The sequence below is a fragment of the Ananas comosus genome, linkage group 20 (genome assembly GCF_001540865.1).
Source record: "Ananas comosus cultivar F153 linkage group 20, ASM154086v1, whole genome shotgun sequence".
NCBI classification, from domain to species: Eukaryota; Viridiplantae; Streptophyta; class Magnoliopsida; order Poales; family Bromeliaceae; genus Ananas; species Ananas comosus.
The window spans coordinates 9,419,728-9,440,372 of NC_033640.1; the positions used below are offsets into that span (position 1 = coordinate 9,419,728).

General features: G+C 36.8%; 4 protein-coding genes across 18 annotated transcripts; 3 read left to right on the top strand and 1 right to left on the bottom strand.

Moving 5' to 3' along the window:
* LOC109725839 (phosphoribosylaminoimidazole-succinocarboxamide synthase, chloroplastic) lies at nt 705-5,673 on the top strand. The gene is made up of 12 exons (XM_020255230.1): nt 705-1,078; nt 1,182-1,283; nt 2,050-2,179; nt 2,486-2,578; nt 2,666-2,754; nt 3,216-3,296; nt 3,783-3,872; nt 4,189-4,278; nt 4,428-4,478; nt 4,667-4,713; nt 4,917-4,974; nt 5,061-5,673. The coding sequence occupies exons 1-12, from the start codon at nt 767-769 to the stop codon at nt 5,115-5,117; spliced, it is 1,200 nt and encodes a 399-aa protein (XP_020110819.1). The 5' UTR covers nt 705-766; the 3' UTR covers nt 5,118-5,673.
* Nucleotides 5,901-8,468, top strand: LOC109725838 (pentatricopeptide repeat-containing protein At5g09450, mitochondrial-like). The gene is made up of 2 exons (XM_020255229.1): nt 5,901-6,582; nt 7,376-8,468. The coding sequence occupies exons 1-2, from the start codon at nt 6,229-6,231 to the stop codon at nt 8,273-8,275; spliced, it is 1,254 nt and encodes a 417-aa protein (XP_020110818.1). The 5' UTR covers nt 5,901-6,228; the 3' UTR covers nt 8,276-8,468.
* Nucleotides 8,310-14,393, top strand: LOC109725836 (magnesium-transporting ATPase, P-type 1-like). 4 transcript variants are annotated; one of them, XM_020255212.1, is made up of 10 exons: nt 9,051-9,140; nt 9,256-9,393; nt 9,485-9,601; nt 10,270-10,496; nt 10,779-10,990; nt 11,068-11,170; nt 11,623-11,993; nt 12,360-12,461; nt 12,684-12,867; nt 13,194-14,393. In XM_020255212.1, exons 2-10 carry the CDS (start codon nt 9,270-9,272, stop codon nt 14,337-14,339), a joined length of 2,586 nt encoding a protein of 861 aa, XP_020110801.1. In that variant the 5' UTR covers nt 9,051-9,140; nt 9,256-9,269; the 3' UTR covers nt 14,340-14,393. The 4 variants fall into 4 exon arrangements, with proteins under 4 accessions (XP_020110800.1, XP_020110801.1, XP_020110802.1 ...); XM_020255213.1 differs by having other exon boundaries at nt 12,360-12,867; nt 13,194-13,701; nt 13,863-14,016; XM_020255211.1 differs by lacking the exon at nt 9,051-9,140 and adding an exon at nt 8,310-8,326 and having other exon boundaries at nt 12,360-12,867.
* Nucleotides 8,969-18,729, bottom strand: LOC109725837 (probable glucan 1,3-beta-glucosidase A). 12 transcript variants are annotated; one of them, XM_020255223.1, is made up of 13 exons: nt 18,262-18,725; nt 18,032-18,138; nt 17,714-17,833; nt 17,119-17,301; nt 16,827-16,985; nt 16,447-16,616; nt 16,162-16,314; nt 15,709-16,061; nt 15,047-15,226; nt 14,603-14,677; nt 11,726-11,913; nt 10,324-11,493; nt 8,969-9,556 (listed from the first exon to the last, which is right to left on the bottom strand). In XM_020255223.1, the coding sequence occupies exons 1-11, from the start codon at nt 18,344-18,346 to the stop codon at nt 11,897-11,899; spliced, it is 1,602 nt and encodes a 533-aa protein (XP_020110812.1). In that variant the 5' UTR covers nt 18,347-18,725; the 3' UTR covers nt 8,969-9,556; nt 10,324-11,493; nt 11,726-11,896. The 12 variants fall into 12 exon arrangements, with proteins under 12 accessions (XP_020110812.1, XP_020110810.1, XP_020110813.1 ...); XM_020255221.1 differs by having other exon boundaries at nt 11,583-11,913; XM_020255224.1 differs by having other exon boundaries at nt 10,324-10,515; nt 10,909-11,913.

Consider the following 20,645-nt stretch of genomic DNA (forward strand, 5'->3'; position numbering starts at 1 on the left):
TCACTCCGATGACCTACTAAGCAGCCCCTCTTTCATAGTATAATAGAATAAAAAGTTAATTAATAATTATACAATAAATTTCAGGGATCAAGCTATCAAAATTAAGACTTTAATGATGTAAAACTATCTGTTGAATATAAAAATATAAAAATACTAATCTTTGGTAGTTTTAATTTTTTAAAAAATAACAAATAATAACTGTTATGTAATGGTGCCAAATAGGGAGGCTCACCGGTCCTCGTCTTGGTAAAAATTCTCATTTAATTAAGTTTGCATCTTAAGCCAATCAAAAAGTCATGCTTCAAATTTTTAGTAGATAAAGTTTTGATCCGAAGCGAATAGACGTGTCATTATTATTTAGAACAGTTGGTTAGATAATTTTTTTTAAATCATGCACTAGGCTGAGCCTATATCAAGAACTTTGCTTTTTTTTTTCCGACGTTTATTTTTAATTTCGGTAATCCAATACGATGCGACTAATTAAAGCCCAAAAAAATCAGTAGACCGGTTTGGGCCACTCTGGACCCGGCCCAAAGTGTGGATATTATTTCTACACCTAGTCCACCACATCGTCAATGAACCAGTCCTGGGTCCATGGATGACGCGGTGAATCACGTTCATGAATTATATTCTAATCGGAGTTATCGGATGTTCAAATCTAATCCACCCGATCCAATTAAATTAAAACACCGCAGAATCCGTACAGCAATGGCATCGGAGTGAAAAGCGCTCTCTCGCGCGGGACACGATCGTCCCCCGATACGAGATGCTCGCGTACGCTCCCACCTCCTCCCTCCGAAACCCTACCAAAACCCTAGCGCCGAAGCCCTTCCTCCCTCCTCCTCCTCGACCCTTCCCTCGCTCCACGGCGTCGTTCCCCGCGCGCCGCTCCACCGGTATCGCGCTCTCCGCGGCGGCGGCGGCGGAGGATCGCCCTCCGCGCAATGAGTCCCTCGCCGGCGACTCGCGCCGCCGCGAGGACGTGCTCCGCGCCGCCCACGGTGCGCTTGGGAACTGCCTCTCCGAGACCCACCTCGATCGCACCATTCCCGGGCTCAGCTTGAAGAGCCGGGGGAAGGTGGGAGATGTGATGTGATTGGCCTTAGTGTTTCTTCGATCCGTCGTATGCTCCTTTCAACTCTCTTTATTTCCATGTTGAACTCCTTTTTTTTTTTTTATAGGTGAGGGATGTATACGATAGCGGAGAGCTTCTGGTGCTCGTTACTACTGATCGGCAGAGTGCTTTCGACCGGGTTCTCGCATCGATTCCCTTTAAAGGCCAGGTTTTTGTTCTTCTTCTCATTCTACTTGATTTTCTTATTAATTTTATCTGGTTTTAAGTTAAATTTACCAAGAGTAGTCGACTAGGAAGCAATAGCATATCCAGGGGAAAAAAAACATTTTTTGTGGCCACTATTGATACGATAAAAGCTCCAGTATATGACACCATGGAGCAAAAATCACATCAGCATTGGTAATCTTCTTCACTCTGATCCACGATTTAACTGTCAATATGAAGTTATGAAGTTTCTAATTTAACTGTTAATATGTAGTTATGAAGTTTGTAAGTCTCGGCTAGTAGGATGATATAACTTCTAGTTGTTATCCGTAGTAGAGAAGTAAGATACTTCAGTTGGTTTCATGGAAAGATCAATTAGTTTGGGTCTTTTCCATATTGTTGGGATTGTAGGACATGTCAACAGGATTTGAGAAATCCACATCTAAAGAATGGAAGTGATATATATATTTCACTTTGCTTTCTCTGTATGTAAATATATGTTGAATAAGTTGCATCAGAAATGGTTCTTATGGTAGCGTTGTAAGACATAGCAGTACTGACATACTGGGGTATCTTGCTGCTTCTCTCCATGTACAGTTTATATTCGAGACAATTTGTGTTCTTTTCTTTTTTAACTTTTTGTCCGGATAGTTTAATCTCTAGAAGCTATTGACAATAATTAGTTGATACTGGAATCCTATCTCATTTCGCTATTGTTTTCATCAGGATAGTATGTCTTATTCATATCTCATGTTGATCCTTGATTTCAGGTTCTTAATGAGACAAGCCTCTGGTGGTTCAATAGGACACAACATATTACACCCAATGCAGTGGTTTCTTCACCTGATAAAAATGTAACAATTGCAAAGAAGTGCTCAGTTTTTCCCGTTGAATTTGTTGGTGAGATATTCTGCTTTCTACTGTTTTCTGTTGTTATTTTTATGTTCTTTTAATTGAATTATGTTGCCTTTGAATTGTGATCTCTATAGGATATTCAGCTTGTTTGGCTTCCTTAAACCTCAAGAAGAGTCTTTCGAAATCTTTATTTGTTTTCTTGAGGGTGTCATGTGGTATGATTGTTAAGGCATGTCTAGTGACTTGGGGGGCTCAGGTTGGAGTCATAAAAGAGTTTGTCATGTAGTGTTTTTGTCATTATTATTTTTCTTTCTTTTAACTGATATTATTCAATTTTGTGTACAAGTAAAGTTAGAGGTTTTGTCACTGGAAGCACTGATACATCTCTGTGGACGGTTTATAACAAGGGGGTGAGGAATTACTGTGGCAATGCCCTTCCTGAAGGTATGCGAAATGGTTGCGGATGAGATATATGGTGCTCTTTGATTGCTTCATATAACTAAATTTTAGTTTTTTCTTTCTTTGTTGCAGGTATGGTAAAAAACCAAAAGCTTCCTGCAAATATTCTTACTCCTACAACCAAAGCTGCTGATCATGATGTTCCTGTGACACCTGGCGAAGTTTGTTTGAGCTAATTCCTCTTTGATTTGATTTAATTACTTTGTTATGTAAACCTTTGAGTGGAAAACAACTTTTCATGCTATCACTGAAATCACAATGAGAATACATACTTTCAAATTTAGCCTCATTTATTAGTTATTTTCCTTTTCACTGTAGCTGCTTTATGTGGCAAAGCCTGTTTTCCCTTATTAAGGAGTGTAATTAGACAAAACTGTACTAGGCCTCCAACCATTCTCTCATAAGTTTTTTTTCTTAGGGATTCTCAGGATTCTTCCATCCTTTGAAGTAACTTTAGGATAAAAAAGTGCATCAATGATGCTAAGAAAGATGTTCTTTCGTTGCATTATTGCTTATATATATATGTATATATATATATATATATATATATATTGTTTCATCTCTTTTCATCTCTTCTTGATGTGCCTATTTACATATTTGTGCATTTATTGGTCACGGGCAGATAATACAAATGGGTTTAATGACAAAAGATGATTATGATGAAGTAAGCAGCCGAGCCTTGAGCTTATTTGCATATGGGCAGGTTAGTGTTTATCATGTTGCAATGAAGCTTCTCTAGATGTTTATAGTATCTGGCTTTGCTTGTTTTCTTCGGCGTTCGGCATTATGTCACATAACTTGGACATGAGGGTCTGTTTGGCCAGGTAGAGCTTTTGCAGATGAACTGTTCGAACCGCTAATATCATTTTCAGTAAAATCTCATCTACATCTGCTCACTTCAGCAGAAGTAGAAGTGAGATTAGGGTTATAATATTGTGCCACAAAAGCTAATTTAGCTTCCTGCCACAGCAAAAGCTCAAAACCTTTTGTTAGCAAAATGCCTTGGTTCTGGAAGCTTTTTCTTTTCGGAGTAGAGTTGCTGTTTTCAAAGCCAAACTAAATAGGCTCTAAGCATGAAATCAGCCATATGTTGGTGAAAGTACACTGTATGTGTCAAATAGGTTCTTTTGTACTTTTGCTATTGAATGTTGTAAATATTGGCTTGATATTGCGAAATTGTTACGTGCAGCAAGTGGCATTGGAGAATGGCCTACTGCTGGTTGACACCAAGTATGAATTTGGAAAAGGATCTGATGGGACTATTTTTTTGATTGATGAGGTAGGATGGCCTCATCATTCAGTACGCTATTTGTTTTAAATGACACTTTAGATTTTGTTAGTTAACTTTTATCCCTTCATTCCCTTAAATGGAAAAATAGTCATATTTTTCTTTACTTGACAAAAAAAAAACCTGCTTCTCCTATCATGGTTGTAATAAACTCTGGATAGTTCTTTACTTGGAGTTAGGATTATTTTTGTGTTATCAATTTGTTCTAAAAGTAATTAAATGTTATATCTATAGCTCTAAAAAGAATGTTATATCCATGGGTCTAAAAAATTATTTACTGATAGTTTTGCTCCGATCTTATCATTAGGTGCACACTCCTGATTCCAGCAGGTATTGGATTGCTAGCTCTTATGAAGAGAGGTTCAGTGCTGGCCTTGAACCTGAAAATGTTGATAAGGTAACCTGCATTTATGTATCGAGTATATTAACCAATATGCACTTTTGGTCGTTGGATACGAATTCGTATTTATCAATTTTAGTATCATTTTTAACCATATCCAGTTTGTTTTGAAAATTTTGCTGATTGTATATTTGAAAAATTGCTAGGAATTCTTACGTTTGTGGTTTAAAAGCAACTGTAATCCCTATGAAGATAAGGTACATCTCACTTTCTTCCTTCCGATTATTGTGTGAATATTTTGTTAAGCATAAACCTCAGATTGATGAACTTTGCCCAAATCTAGGCAAATGACACAAAGAATTGATAATATTAACCTGAAATTGAATGTATTTGCGTCTTAATTGTTGCTGATATTTAAGATTGTTTAACGGCCTTTATTATTCAGATTCTCCCTGAAGCTCCGGAGGAACTTGTTTGTGAACTTGCTTGGCGGTATGTTCCTTCTAACTTCCATAGTACATTGTCTTAGTCATTCCTACTAGCGAGGCAGGGAACGAATTTACTAGTCAAAATTGCCAATGATGATTACAACATATTCCTGCTATTTCAAGAATTAATATATCAGCATTGTTCATGTATCGTCATCGTTTCTTAAATAGGAAAAGGGAAGCTTATAAAAAATTCATGCTTTACAGGTACATCTTCCTTTTCGAGACAATCACAAATTCGAAATTCGAGTTGCCGGGGGCTGAGGTACTTTTTATAAACCATTGAAGCTCAATTGTTATAAGTGGATACATTATACCAATGCTTTACTATATACTACTTTTTCTTTTCAGGAACCAATACATGAAAGAATATCTAGAAATGTCTCTCAGGCCCTCTCAATTCTCTGACTGCTAATTATTTCCTGCGGAGATCGAGAAAATTTTGAAGTTCAACCCTTTTTTTTGGACTTTACAGTTGAGAATTTTTCTTCAAAGCTCCATGTAGGAAGAACGCGTAGACCTAATCTGAAGTATAGCGTGTTACGAAATGGGTACCTGAACTTTTAAAATTTCAATTCGGAAAAGAGCTATAGAATAAGAGAATAATGTTTTGGGTTTGTCAAAGTAGTTAAAAATAATCTTAAAGAATTATGACTTGTACTTCAATCAAACATAATAAAAGGTTAGCTCATAAAACCGAAAATTTTAAAATTTTCAGGTGCTCGCTTCAAAATGCGTTATAGTTTAGATGGCGTCGGGGCGTTTTAACCTATATTATTTCTTAAATATTCTGCAAGTCGAGGTTGGTTTGCGAGCGATATTTGGTGGAATAGGAAGGCACCCTATAATCTATGTATTGGGTGTATTTTGTTAGTGTGATTGTATGATTCTCAAAAATTAATAAACTAACTTATATCTTCACCAAGATGAATATGAAGTTCTACTAAATTTTTGTTTTTTGTTCTCTCTTTTTCCTTGTTCTTACATCTCCTGAAAAAGCACGGTATGTATGAATATGTATATATATTCCTTGTTCTTGCATGGATGAGATTTTTTTTACTCATCTCATATATTAACTGGAGGCTTAATTTTACTTTGCTATACTGTATTTTAGATTTTTTTTTTTTAAGAAATTATTTTTGTTCATGTATAATTATATTTGCGTAGAGTTATAACACTCATGTGATTATTTATGTGGAAAAGGTTGAATAGTGTGGGTCCTATACTATTTTAGCCAATAAAAATTTTAAAATTTTACATATGCAAACGATTTGAAAGGTATAGTATTTTTTTTTTATTGTAAATCTCAGGGACTAGATGTTTTAAGTAGAGAGTCCAAGGACGAGGTTGCAAATATTGCAAAACAATATGTATGTATACACTCGTACGTACATGTACACTTAAACCCAAAATTTAATCTCCGCACGGTTTATTAGACCAAACCGGCCGGTTCGGCACGCTCGCCGAACCCTCAAATAAACCGCGGCGACCGCATAATTCTCCGCTGCTTTGCTCGGAAATGGCGACGGGTTCTCTCATCGCCGCGCTCCTCCGAGGAGCGCGCCACAGAAACCCTAGCTCGACGATCCTCCTACGACCCCTTCCTCTCCCCTCCCACCTCCGAAACCCTAGGCTCCTCTCCTCGTCCCCCTCTCCGAGCGGAGGCCTCGACATCGACGATGCCGACACCCCCGCCGCCGCGGTGGAGAACGACGATCTCAGGAGCCGCATCTTCCGACTCCGCTTCGCCAAGCGGAGCGCCACCGCCGCGCTCGAGCGGTGGGCCGGCGAGGGGCGGAGCGCCACAGCCGTGGAGCTCCGCCAAATCGCTAGGGATTTAAGGAGATCGCACCGTTATAAGCACGCCCTTGAGGTTCGGAAACTTTCTCCTCACTTCTTTTCCATTTTGTTATAAAATTTTGGAAATTGGGGATTCACCCATGCAAAGTTCCAGTTATCGAGCGAATCCATACAAAGTTGGGTTTTTTAAGTCTCTCTGTTTTTTTTTTGTAGTATCTATGGTTCATGTAGATTGACATGATAAATAGAATAGGAACATTAGAAACGGAAAATTGATGTTAAAAATATCCAAAAAGATATTCATTTCTATGTATAATTGTCAAAAAGGTAACTTGAACAGGTCAACTGATTAAGAGGGGGATAAATTCGCAAATTTTGACAATTTGGAGATATGTATTTGATAATTAAAGTATTTTTGGGATAAGTTCACCACTTTGTGGAGATTTGTGGGCAATTTTCCCCAAAAATGCAGTGGACGAGGAATAGCAACTCATGCTAAACTAAAACCCCTTGAAAATTTAAAATGGTTTTATTTTGTGCAGTTAATTGGTACTTAAATCTACGCCTTCTCAGAACAAAAGAATTCATACACATATTTAATATTTATATATGTATACCCCTTAAAAGAGACAATTTGCATCTGTACCCCTGTAAAGAGCCTACAGTTGCATATCTACTGCTCCAAAGTTATTATGTGAACCTCTATGCCTAGAAATAGCTCATATTTGTGTGGATGTCTCTTCGCTTGAGGTTTATTCGCACAAATACGTGTATTTTGAAGGCTATTTTTAGTATGCTCAAAGCCTCAAACCCCTTAATTTGCTTCTGTTGCATTTATTCTTGATACTAATAACACATGTTTGCAGATATCAGAATGGATGAAGACTCACCACGAACTGGAGCTATCTGAAAGTGATTATGGGCTGCGCATAGACTTGATTACAAAAGTTTTTGGTGCTAATGCCGCTGAAGACTTCTTCGAGGGGCTCCCAGCGAGTGCGAAATCCCATGAAGCCTATACCACACTCCTCCATTCATTTGCTAGGGCGAAGCTAACAGAAAAGGCTGAGGGCCTCCTTGAGAGAATGAAGCTAGCAAACATTTCTCCTAACCTGCTTGCCTATAATGAAATGATGACTTTGTATACCTCAGTTGGGCAACTGGATAAGGTATTGGAAGTCGTTGAAGAGCTCAAGAGAGAGAAACTCGCGCCGGACTTATTCACATATAATCTCTGGATAAGTGCTTGTGCTGCAACAATGGATATTGATGGTCTGCGAAGAGTTCTTAATGAGATGGCGCATGACTCAAACTCTGAGAAAGGATGGATAACATACATGAAATTGGCTGATATTTATGTTACTGCAGGCCATCTTGTAAGCTCTGATAACTCTCTCGTTGGTGGGGTTGATACAAAGATTAGCCAGAGCGAGTGTATAACTTACGATTTTCTCATGATACTTTATGCGGGTCTAGGGAACAGCGAGAGGATAAGAGAAATATGGAAGTCTATGCATATGACCTCGCAAAAGATGAGCAGCAGAAACTATATTTGTGTGTTGTCTTCCTATCTCATGCTCGGGCAATTGAAGGATGCTGGAGAAGTTATCGATCAGTGGAGACAGTCTAAGTCTCTGGAGTTTGACATCTCCGCGTGTAATAGGCTTTTCGATGCTTTTGTGAAGGCCGACTTGATTGATGTGGCTGATAAATTTCGAGAGCTAATGCTACAAAAGAGCTGCGAACTCACAAGCAGACCACTCTGAGTGACGTTGTGAGGAGTAAATTTTAGAGCTCATTTTGAGAAAATGATATAGGTAAATTGAGAAGGTTCTCCCTTGATTTTGTAATGTTATGAGTAATAATTATTGTTGTGAAATGACATTACAGTAATTACTGGTGTTAGCTTCTATACTGATTTAATTATGTAGAGGTTCTTAGCATGGTTTTGCTTTTTAATTGCTTTTGTTTTGGAAACTAAATGCCTTTTTTTTTTTTTTGAAATCTTTTTAATGAGAGAAAGTTTAGTTAAATCATTGGTCAAGGTCAAGCTCCTCTCACTTTGTGAGGATCCATCAGCAGAGTCTTTTGTTTAATTGAAAGTTAGTTAAAGGAATGAGTGATCTGTTATTGAGTGGAGTAGGCTAAATTACTTCTCGAAAAGGATGTGTTGAATTTAGTTTGTTGATACTCTTTCTTACTTGGTCTCATCTTAAACCGTCTCCTCAGATAAATAATTTGTTAATTAATCCATTTCCAGTTTCTTTAACCTCTTTTGTGATCACTTGTTTTCCTTTGCCTTGCTCTTTCACATCACTATATTCACATCTCTATGTTGTATATGTTTTGCTATTAAGATACCAACAATCTCATCTTTTTGCTTATTTTTACCCATTGTGAATAAGCAACCAAGCTAGCAAGTCAGAAAGCACCTACCTGCAAAACTTTTCAAATCATTCTTAAGGAAGAAAAATAGTAAATATTTATTACTACCAAACAAATATTTTAACAAGAGTAACTGCATGTGTTAGATCATTACAGGGAAAAGGTTCTCTCAACTGCACATAATGTGATGTTGAAATACGTGCCATCTTCAACTCTCAAACTCCACCAAACATTCTAACACTGCAGGTAGTTGTAAAAGAGAATACCTACCTTCACTCTCTTCCATTTCTTATCATCCAAAGCCTGTGTTCTGATGTGCATATATCCTTTATTAACTGTGTCCTCTTTTACCACCACACAGCCCACTTATTCATCATGGATGCAGCAACAAACCCCCTCAGTGAGAGCCTAATGAGCAAGCACCACCCTCATCAATCAACAAACAAACTAAGCATCCTCAGAGCTTTCTCATGCTGCAGCGGAAAGCGCTTTGGTGGAAGTGATTAATCACCTTCCTCACTTTTCCATTCCTTCTTTATCTTCTTTGGCGGTGTGGTGAGATGTTTAAGTTGTTACGTTAACTTTTGCAGAGAAAAGCAGTGGAGGACCACGGTCTGACGCAGAGGAGAGAGTCTATACATGGCTATATGCCCTGGCCAAAGCTGAAAAGAACTTGATCTTTGAGTTTGTTAGGTCCACTAAGAGAGGTATTTTCTTGTAAAAAGCATAGCTATGAAAGGCACATATAGAATTAGTTATTGTAAATGATAAATTTTCTAATTTGTTAGCGCCTAATGCATGGCATATTAGCATATGAATCAAAGAGAAACAAGAGTAATCAGTAAAAGAATGAGAACCTGCAAAAGACATCTAAGAGTGCATTCATCTGTTTTGGAGGATAAAAATACATTCAAATGGAATGCCTGTTCGTTAAGGTAATAATATAGAGTAAAAGTGAGCTAAAACAACATTTTATGTTCTTCCTTTGAAGTGAACTAAGCTACTGAGGACATTGATAGTTGAAATATGCAAAACCAACTGAAAGAAGGTTAAAGACCTCATAGTAATAATATGCATTTAGATTTCTGTTAATTATCCTGATATGATAATACTAGAAACGGGAGAAGATTCTTACAAATGCTTAAGCCTTTTGACATTTTTGTGATACTTCATACACCAGTTTTCATTCTGTAAAATATGATAATGCTGTTATGTAGGTTTAAGCTGGCAAAAAAATAATCCTGCAATTACAAGCAATAGAGATTTACAGCTTCTAAAGTTAAAAAAAGAAAAATCTCACAGCAAAAAGAATTTCAAAGAAATAATGGAAGCCATAATTAATTAACCGTATGTAGCTTACTTTGCTCTTTTGCAGGGTTGAGTTTTAAGGAAGCAGAAAGGAGATTGAAAGAAGAGGGACAAAATATACCTGTTCATGATACTTTTCCTAGTTGGTGGCAGCTTCTCTGGAAGGCTTTTTTACATCCTTTTAATATTATCCTTATTGTTATGGCCACCCTATCGTACGTGGCAGATGATAATGCCAATGGATGCATCATGCTCATACTTGTTCTGATAAGTGTAAGCATTAGATTCCACCAGGTAATTTCACGCAGCACACCTATGAATATTTGTCAAATTCATCATTTTAGAGAACATATACCTCTGCAAAACTGTCTATCTTCCTGAACATTCACACAAGCCATTCAAAAACTTAATTTCTTATACCCCTCTTTGTACCTACAAATGGCCCCTCTCTAAGAAACTTCCTATGATACAAAACCAACTTCTTGTATTGGATGAGCAATAGATCATTTCACAAGGATATGTATGTTAAATCCCCACGTGAAAACTCATGCGAACAATGCTACTTGTATCTCTCAGGAATATAATAGTTCAAAAGCAGCCAAGCAACTGTCCAAACTGGTAAGATCTTCAGTTAGAGTGCAGAGATGTGCTGGAAAAATTTATCAAACGGAACTTGTAGTTCAAATTGATCAGAGAAATATAGTACCTGGTGACATTATTCCTTTTGGTCCCGGGGATCTCTTTCCTGGTGATGTAAGGCTAATAACATCGAAGGAGCTGGTCGTAAGGTAACACAATCACAGTAAATGCTCCTCGGCATATTTACTAGTTTGGGAAACATGACATTTTTCTACTTCTTGAACAGTCAATCCTCACTGACAGGCGAATCAGGCATGACGGAAAAAGTAGCAGATATTACAGAAGAGTCAAATACTTCTTTGCTAGATCTGAAGAACATATGCTTTATGGTAAGCATCTTGAGACAAGATAACACGTTAACTGATAGTACAGGTAGAAGGCCTGCACAGCCACAGTCTGTGTAATTTCACAACATAAATCTCAGTTCTTAAACTTTTCACTTAAGCAATTGTCTTTGAACTTCTGAAATTCTGTGATATTGCATCCTTGCCCCTCGTTAACTGCCGTCCGAGGTCTCCTGTGTCCATTACCTTTTTCTAGCAAAAGGGTTTCTGGTTCAATTTGTTGAAATGGGGTTATAATGGTCAGTTTACCAAAAAGGGTTGCATGATAGCACATGACATAAGGTGCACAAGAGGGTTTGGATAACAACCTGGGGCCAAAGATGCCATTGCAGAGTAGTTCAGCAAAACGTTCAAGAATTAAGTTGCAGTATTGAGAATGTACATAAACTATACATACATTTAACACTTCACGATCTAACGAGACCATTAAATTCCAGGGGACAAGCGTGATATCGGGGTGTGGAACAGGATTAGTCATATCAACAGGCTCAAATACTTACATGAGCACCATATTTTCAACATTAGGAAAAGAGAAACAACCTGATGCTTTTGAGAAAGGAGTCCGGTGTATATCTTACACACTCATTTGCATTATGGTTGTGGCAGTCCCCATAATAATCTTGTCTGATTACTGGAAATCTCACAACTTGAGCAAGAGTATCGTATTCGGCATCTCCGTTGCAGTCGCGTTGACTCCACAGATGTTTCCTCTCATTGTGAACACCAATCTTGCAAGGGGAGCAATTGTTATGGCGAAAGGCAGATGCATTGTTAAGAGCGCATCGGCCATACAAAAAATGGGATCAATGTGAGTCTACTCAAAAACTATAAATATTGGATATAAAAAAATCCATATGCAATTGTAGTTTTAAATTTAAATATGAAAATTCCTAGTTATTCAATACAAAAAGACAAATTTGCAACTGTATTGAATGTCTAAAATCTAATGAACCTTGAAAAAATCTTGAAATAGACAGGAAAATCAGCATAATAATTCTTCAAACTCAACTTCGAGATGGAGGATAAAATATGTCCAGAAGCTCTACCATCATCTTAGATGTAAATTCTATACAAGTTTCTGGTGTCTAACATGTTTTCAACTTCTCAAAATCTCCATAAAATGCAACTTCATTAGTGAAAATATTGTCGATTAATTTCTTTGTATATGACATAGGGATATCTTGTGCATCGATAAGACGGGAACTCTCACCATGGATCGTGTCATAATGGTTCATCACTTGGATGCTTGGGGATTTTCAAATGAAATTATTCTAAGGTTTGCATTTTTGAATTCATACTTCAAAACTGAACTAAAAGGACCCATTGATGATGCAATTTTGGCATACGCATATATAAATGGATACCGATTCCAGGCATCTAGTTGGAGAAAAATAGATGAAATTCCTTTCAATTTTACAAGAAGAAGAATGTCTGTTATTGTCGAAACAAGTTTAAGCATAAAAGATGATGAAAATTCTCACAGTGCTGATATTATCAGATATGTGATAACAAAGGGAGCATTAGAAGAAACTTTGAACTTATGTACCTCAATTAAACATGTTGAGAGTGATGCAAATGTAGCACTAACTTCGGAAGATAGGCAGCGAATCCTTCGAATGAATGAGGAACTGAGTAATGATGGATTACGAGTCCTTGGCGTAGCAATGAGAAGGATATCAAAGGTACTTTATGATGTCTCCTTCTATTTAAATTACTGATTTTCATGAACTTTTTGTTTACGAGTTTTACACCCAAGGATTGCCATGTTCCTCGTGCTGGTCGGCACAAAGCAGCAATCATCTGTACATACTTTCTCTAGTTACCTAAAGGTAAAAAGAGTTTGGTGTTTCTTTTGGAACTGTTTTTGCTCTTGTATTCATGCATTTGATGCTTTGGACAAATGGATTGCATAAAATTGAGGTTAACTTCAAGGAAAATTAGAATCCCAATCATTTTAAGAGAATGCACATTATTAAGTTATTTTTCTCTCTTTGCTTTGTTACAACAGAGAGCTCACACTATGGCCATCGACTACAGAACAGTGGAATCAGGCATGATTTTCCTAGGTATCATCTCCTTCTTGGACCCACCAAAGGATTCAGCAGAACAGGCATTGTGGCAGCTTGCAGAGAGGGGCGTGAAGGCAAAGGTCTTAACCGGCGACTCCCTCATTCTAGCAATAAAGGTCTGTCGAGAGGTCGGCATCAGCACAACCCATGTAACAACCGGTCCAGATCTCGATCTTCTTGATGAAAACAAATTCCACGAGACCATAAAAAGAGTTACAGTTCTGGCCCGCCTCACTCCAATTCAAAAGCTTCGAGTCGTTCAATCTCTACAGAAAGTTGGCAACCATGTTGTCGGGTATTTGGGCGATGGGATCAATGACTCGCTAGCACTGGATGCTGCCGATGTGGCAATCTCCGTTGACTCAGGAGCAAGCGTGGCTAAGAACCTCGCAGACATAATTCTACTTGAAAAAGATCTAAATGTCCTCGTCTTGGGTGTTGAGAATGGTAGGCTAACTTATGGAAACACTATGAAGTACATAAAATTGTCCTTAGTTGCAAATATCAGTGGTGCTTTCTCTCTCCTCATCGTGACGATCTTTCTACAGTTTGAACCACTCACTCCGAAGCAGCTTCTTACCCAAAATTTTTTGTATAACTTGGGGCAGATTGCAATTCCATGGGATAAAATGGAAGAAGGATATGCAAAGAATCCACAAAGATGGTCTTCAAAAGAACTACCGATTTTCATGCTATGGAACGGGCCGGTTTGCTCATTATTCGATATTGCGACCTTCTTGTTACTTTGGTTTTATTACGGGGCCAATAAGGCTTCGGCTTCTCAGTTCTTTCATTCTGCTTGGTTCGTCGAAGGGCTTCTTATGCAAGCACTTATAATTCATATGATCAGAACTCAAAAGATTCCATTTATTCAGGATACGGCGTCATGGCCTGTTATGTTATCAACAATCGCGATATCGGCAGTTGGGATCATTATCTTGTTTACACCAATTGGGGAAGTTATGGGGCTAATTGGACTTCCGCTATCGTATTTCTGCTTTTTGGTGCTGCTTTTTCTTGGGTATTTTACGCTCGGGCAGGTTGTAAAGAAGGCATACATTATGATTAACCAGAAATGGCTATAAAAAACTCGACTTTTTCTGTGTCAAATGTATAATGAATGAGATTTCATTTCTCAATGTGGAAAGATGATGTTGAATGTTTGTAGCATTCTACACAATGTTTAGGAATATTGGAATGATTATGATGAACATATATTGATGTGTAAAAAAGAAGAGGAAAAAAAAAATCAAATACATCATGGATGAATATCCTAAAATGCAAAATATAAAGAAAAAGAATCTAGTATTTCTTCTGCACTGATTCTGGAATAGAGATTATGTCATACCGACAATTGTCGCAAGGTATAACCCACATGCCAATGCAAGCAAGAAAAAATTCGTGCTTTTGGTCGAAGAATTACCTGCAAAATAGTTTTTATACTAAGGAACTCTTTGAATGCCAAACATTTAAATGAAAAACATTAACTACTATGATAAAAGTCAAAGGCCAATTCATAAGATTTTTACTACTATAATAATAGAGTTTTGCAACATACATGTATTTGAGAAGCTCAATCAAATAAATGGATCAAGGTAGATAGTGGAAAAGGGATGAAATCAAGGTAGATTTCAAGTAGAATTTTTCGATGCCATTACGATGTGAAGCATGTTTCTAAATCGACGTGTATAAACGGATTCACGCAAACTATCATATTCTGAAAACCAGATCAAAAGAATAAAAGATGGAGACTTTTAAAGAAGGAAAGAAACAATGAAGTGCATGTACCTACCAAGTAGAAGGTACTTTTTCTTGATATTCCACTCAAAATCCCAGTGCCGTTCGTCATTCTTCAGCGTCCAATAGGACCAACCGAAGGAGGCCTCGCCATAGACATCTAGCTGAACACTTCCGAACATCTGGTATTGGAACCGCGAAGCATTCGTTACATTCCATTCGTTCGTCCACTCACCTGAATGTTACAACATTTGCAGTACATGAAGCACAAGCACAGTCGAAAAAAAAATCAGTTAGTTATGAATAGTAGAAACTAGCTCAAAAGTTAATTTAAATGTCTCCTGAAAAAATACAGAAACAGAATATAGATGTTTTCGTATCGAACATTCAAAAGCCGCAGCGATAATAACTTCGTACAACAAAACAAAAGGAACATTAACAAGTCATAAACAAGAGAAGGGGCTCTCAGATAATATCCCAGCAAAATCATCTATTTGTATATATTAACAAGTCATACATCTGAGTTTTGCATATGTACCCTTCGAAAGTGCAGTTTTTTATACGAAAAGACCCTAATCTCAATTCGGAGAGTCATCTAAATTTGAGCTTTTCATGTGTATGAAATTTAAGCTTTTGAAGGGCGTATATGGAAGTTCTGATGTTGCAGGAATATATACCTAAATAGGTAATCATATAAGTCGATGTTGCGAACCATACCAACAAACACAAGCGGTCCGTTTGCGCTATTCAATGCCTGCACCTGCGGCATTCTGCTCTTGTATATGAATTGAATATTTTCTGTTGCGTTCAAGTCGTCAAAATATGGGTCGAACAGGTTGTAATAATGTAAATCTACAACAGTATTTGAAACACCGATATTTGCTTGATAGAGTTCCATTGGGTCTGCATTTCCTATCCTCTGGCAGAATATGACGTAAACCGTCGGCGAATAGTTCCGAACAATCTGGTAGCCTCTTGCGTAATAAGAAACTAAAACATCAAGAGGAACTGCGGCAGCGGATGGTTCGTTTAATAGCTCGATCCCTAAAAGAGAAGGATAGTTTGCATACCTATAAATTGGAGAAGAAATAAAATGAGAGTAAATTTTAGGTTTTACAGAGCGTAGGTCGATGGCTTTGCAGGGGCATATAAGGATAAGAAAAGCAATACCTTGAAGACAAAAAGTCGATAACATCCAAAGTTTGTGAGATATAATCATCCGAGGGCCAGTCTATTGAACCGTCCCTACTTGCGCTATGTTCCATCCCATTTTGAGAACCTGGAGCCGCATGGAGATCGATGATGCACTTCAAATCATAAGCCCTAAAATTTAAAACCAATAAGCTTTTATAATTTACTAAAACCTAGAAACATCATGCGAAGTAGAGAGACCTAAAAAAAAAAGAACAAAACAATAAATAAAAATCAAAAGAACAGTTTAAAAACTAGACCTACTGTGCCCATACAAATGCTCTATCCAGCGCCGCGAGGGATCCACCAGTAAAAGGAGCCGGTGGATCCGGATCATGTGCAATCCACCATCCAACTGGAATTCTCACGGTATTTATACTACTTTGCGATAGAAAATCGAAATCATTTGCAGTAACAAAGGTGTTCCAATGCTTCTGCAGAACGTTTAATATACTAAGTTAGACATGTAATGTATAGGCACTTTTTCAAACATCAAATTGAACGAAAGACGTAATTATTACACACGGTAAAATTTAGGAACTCAGTCGTTACAATTCAAACTAAGGACGAGATTGAAATTCAGGTCAAACTTCGTGAACACAGTAGTGATTAATCCAAAAACACATTTAAGTCATCAAGCTTACCATTAATACCTCCTTTGCTCGATCATGTCCATAACCATTTGTGAGCTGGTACTCTCCATGCAAATTGTTCGCCACGATGGTCATCTCGAAAGTTGCCGCATTATCGTCCCACCCTGGTTCCCCTTGATAATTGAAAGCAAGTTGATTACCCCATGTTGCCTAGATAAAGTGGACAAGTTTTTCAAATCTCATCAATTGTATATTTTCCTGGCGTATCAGTGCAACTAAAAAACAAAAATTGTAAAGTATGATTTGCAATTTAATTGGTTGAAATTGAGACCGTAACATATACCTGCACATAGCTTCCGGTCGAAAGCTTTATATGAACTCTTGTATTATTCCTTTCGATAGAAAAGGTTTCGTTAATTCCGGGCGAATCAACTGTTGCTGAGATAAAACCACCTCTGTCACTCGACGTTAGAAATTGTCCTTTAAAGCACCGGAACTGAAACTCACTTTCAGATACTCTCCATAGCTAAGATAGTATTACGGGGAGCAAAACCACAGAGTAATAAAGTTAGGATCGCCTTCACATAGTCGTAAAGGAATAGTTTACTCGATAATTAGCATAAAACAACGAATGTGAAATTGCTAATTTTTGTCTAAATGTGCTGATTAGCTTGAACACTTGTAGCACAATTTTGTATTTTGAATAACATCAAATTAACTATCTTTTGAATAACATCAATATCTAAGCATAAGTGTGCATCGGGTTATGTGACGCATAAATCGAGACCAATTCAGCACGTAATTATCGGTGCATTAGTGCGGAAACTTGGACCACTAACTAATTCCCGAAGAATCAAATTAACTCACATATCATCACACAAGAAGCCTAAATAAATATATGCCGATAATGTGTAAACACATTGTTCAGAGCCAAAAACCTTGAAGGTCTCCCATGAAGAAGCAGTGTCCCTATCCACAGTCACATTGGAGCCTCCCCCGTTTTCCGCACTCACATACTTCTGAAGCATTGCCGACATCAACTGTATCTGCGTTCCGTCCTACATCCAAATCCCACAAATTTTCAATATAAATGACTAAAATGATATTCTGTAGTAGCTTAAGCTGGCAGAGACAAACAGTTGTTTCACATGGCACTAAAGTAAGAGTACTTGAGTATTGAATATAAACAAATGATTGTTTTCGCGAACCCCAAAACATTCAAGTTCCAAAATTGAGTAGAAATAGAGAAAACCTACAAGCATGTCTCCATTGGGAATTCCATCAAACAGAGAAGGCTTGATCCAACCCTCCACCACCAACCAACCACCCAAGTTCACTCCCCTCACTTTAGAGAACCCATCCACTGCAAAACTCACCACCAAACACACATCACCAATTACCAACCAAAAACAACAAAACCAAAAAAAAATCCACATTTACCTTAAGAGTTTAAAAAAAAAAAGAGGAGGAGAGATTTTGGTCTCACCTGATGAGCAACACAACAGGGAAAAAGCCCAAAAGAGAGTTACAAGAACAAGTGCCCATCTCCTACATTGTTGGCCCATCTCCATTTTCGCTAAAACAAGTACCAAAGGAGCCTCCTTTGATGAAAAGGAGAAGAACCCATCACTCCAAATTGAGCCAAGAAAAAGCAACGAAGGGAATCCTCATCTTCTTATACCTTTCTTTCTCACAGGGTTATCCCAAGGAGAGCTCTCTACGTCTCTTACCAAGTTCATTTTTTTTATAGCTGTAGCCATTATTTTAAGCTCATTTGAAGGCCACAATGGATTGAACAAGGATTAAAAAAAGCATCTTTTTTATTAGTTGCTAATTGGTTCTTTAGTTTGTCAAAAGACCAAAAAAGGTTGCGAAAAAAAACCACAAAAAAAAAGGGGACCTTTAACGAAGCGAAAAGGTGTGAATCTGATGAAGAGTATGTGTCACTTCTCATCGACACTTCAAACTTTACTTTTTTTTCTAAAAAAAAAAAAAAAAAGAGAAAATTGTTGCAAGCTTTTTTACCATATATAAATATAAACTCTCAAGCATGTGTATTAATATTAAAATCGAAATTAGAAACGCTAGTCTCAAATTTAAGTATATGAAAAGCCTCAAATCTCGACTTAAAAAGTGATTTTTAATTTCTTACTGAGAATTAGCCAAAACAAATGTGTTCTCTTGAGCTTAATAGCATCAATCATCTTTTGAACTCATTCAGGGGTCATTATTGTTTTTAACATAATAGTGAATGAAGCGGATAATTTACTATCTTTCTATCAAAAAAAATTTTATGTATAAAGAATCATAGAGATGGATAGGATTAAATAAACCAAAATAAAAGAGTGAAATTATGAGTTTATCCTTTTAAATCTCTAATTAGGAAATATATCTCCCCTAGTTAATCTTAAAAAAAAAAAAAAAAACTTTTCTTTTGCAAATACTGATAGCAACCATTTAATTTAATTATTTAGTCTTTTAAAACTCTCAAATAATGTTAAAAAAAAATTTCTTAAGGGCATAACAACTCAAAAGCAGTAAATAGAAGAGATATATGTATGTATAAAATTTTTAAAAGGCATAGCACAATATGTTTAAAATTTCAAAACTTCGAGGGTAAATCGGTAATTAAAGAAACCTCTGATTGTGGCTCATTTTCCATTGGCGGCGCCTTTTAGTGTGCATAAAATAATATATATTTTCGAAAAAAATTTCTTTGTAACACTTATACGTACATAATATTTGCCTGTAATTTTATTTGCACGAATTGTAATGCATGGAATTGTAATACATGGGATGTAAAATATAGAATTTTTTTTATAAATAATCCTATCGATTTTTATCATTGTAAAAATAATTTTTTTAAAAAATAATTATAAAAAATAGACCTCCAAATGCGGTGAATGATTCACCGCATTCATAACTCCTGTTTAGGAATAGAAAAAGAATAAAAGCGGTAAACCATTCACCGCTAAAAATATAAAAAGAAGTGGAAAAAAGAAAGAAAGCGGTAAATGGTTTCATCACTTTTATAGTACCATATTTATAAATAAAAATTTAACAGGTTTATTTTTAGAATAAAATTTAGAAGAAGACTATTGCACTAAAAAACCCTAAAATATACCTCTTTTAACCATCCCCATATAGTGTATGAGGCAAATGTATATATTTCTATCATATATGTCTTGGTTATGATTTTAATAGATATGTCCCTTTTGGTTAAAGGATTTAAATGTCATGGCACGGTGTCATGTTGAAAATCTACTGCTATGATACGTGATGCACCATACTGTTGCATGTTGGTCATAAAATATACCGGTGTACAGACACATATTGGCAAAAAATATTTATTTTTTTAGCACTAATATATTCTAATTGCTTACTATATTATTGAGCTAACTCTTTGCTAATTTCAAAACAAGAAGGTTTTGAGTCATGTAATTAGTACGGGGTTGTATCATCTTTGTATACCGTCGGCACGATAGAGTACGATAGACACAGCTCATACCGATGAGCATTTAAATCCTTACTTTTGATTCTGTCCAAAATTGATTTATGCATCTTTCCTTCTACTATGAGGGAGAGATCTTGCAAGTTATATAGCTTACACTTGAACACAAATAGCATGTTAGGTCTAATGCTGAAACTTTCAAGCTGGAGCTGGTAGGTAGATGCTTGTAAATTAAAAATGATAAAGATTAAGCTGTTTGGATTGGTAAAACTTGATACCCCCCATGAACCAAACTGCAACAATCGAGAAAAACCGATAAATCTAAGTCGATTAAGCCCGCGATTAAGGTCATTAACATTCTAATCACTCCACCAAGAATGTCAGACATAAAATAGAAATCAGGATTTTTAAATCAACAA

Excerpts from the sequence above, each read along its gene's own strand:
- LOC109725839 (XM_020255230.1), top strand. The coding sequence starts at position 767 with ATGCTCGCGTACGCTCCCACCTCCTCCCTCCGAAACCCTACCAAAACC. Across the intron at positions 2,579-2,665 it reads TGGCAATGCCCTTCCTGAAG|GTATGGTAAAAAACCAAAAG; the intron begins GTATGCGAAATG and ends TCTTTGTTGCAG. Across the intron at positions 2,755-3,215 it reads TTCCTGTGACACCTGGCGAA|ATAATACAAATGGGTTTAAT; the intron begins GTTTGTTTGAGC and ends GGTCACGGGCAG.
- LOC109725838 (XM_020255229.1), top strand. The coding sequence starts at position 6,229 with ATGGCGACGGGTTCTCTCATCGCCGCGCTCCTCCGAGGAGCGCGCCAC. Across the intron at positions 6,583-7,375 it reads GTTATAAGCACGCCCTTGAG|ATATCAGAATGGATGAAGAC; the intron begins GTTCGGAAACTT and ends ACATGTTTGCAG.
- LOC109725836 (XM_020255211.1), top strand. The coding sequence starts at position 9,270 with ATGGATGCAGCAACAAACCCCCTCAGTGAGAGCCTAATGAGCAAGCAC. Across the intron at positions 9,394-9,484 it reads CGGAAAGCGCTTTGGTGGAA|AGAAAAGCAGTGGAGGACCA; the intron begins GTGATTAATCAC and ends TAACTTTTGCAG. Across the intron at positions 10,991-11,067 it reads TCGAAGGAGCTGGTCGTAAG|TCAATCCTCACTGACAGGCG; the intron begins GTAACACAATCA and ends CTTCTTGAACAG.
- LOC109725837 (XM_020255223.1), bottom strand. The coding sequence starts at position 18,346 with ATGGAGATGGGCCAACAATGTAGGAGATGGGCACTTGTTCTTGTAACT. Across the intron at positions 17,834-18,031 it reads TTCCCAATGGAGACATGCTT|GACGGAACGCAGATACAGTT; the intron begins GTAGGTTTTCTC and ends ATTTGGATGTAG. Across the intron at positions 16,617-16,826 it reads GAGCAAAGGAGGTATTAATG|AAGCATTGGAACACCTTTGT; the intron begins GTAAGCTTGATG and ends AACGTTCTGCAG.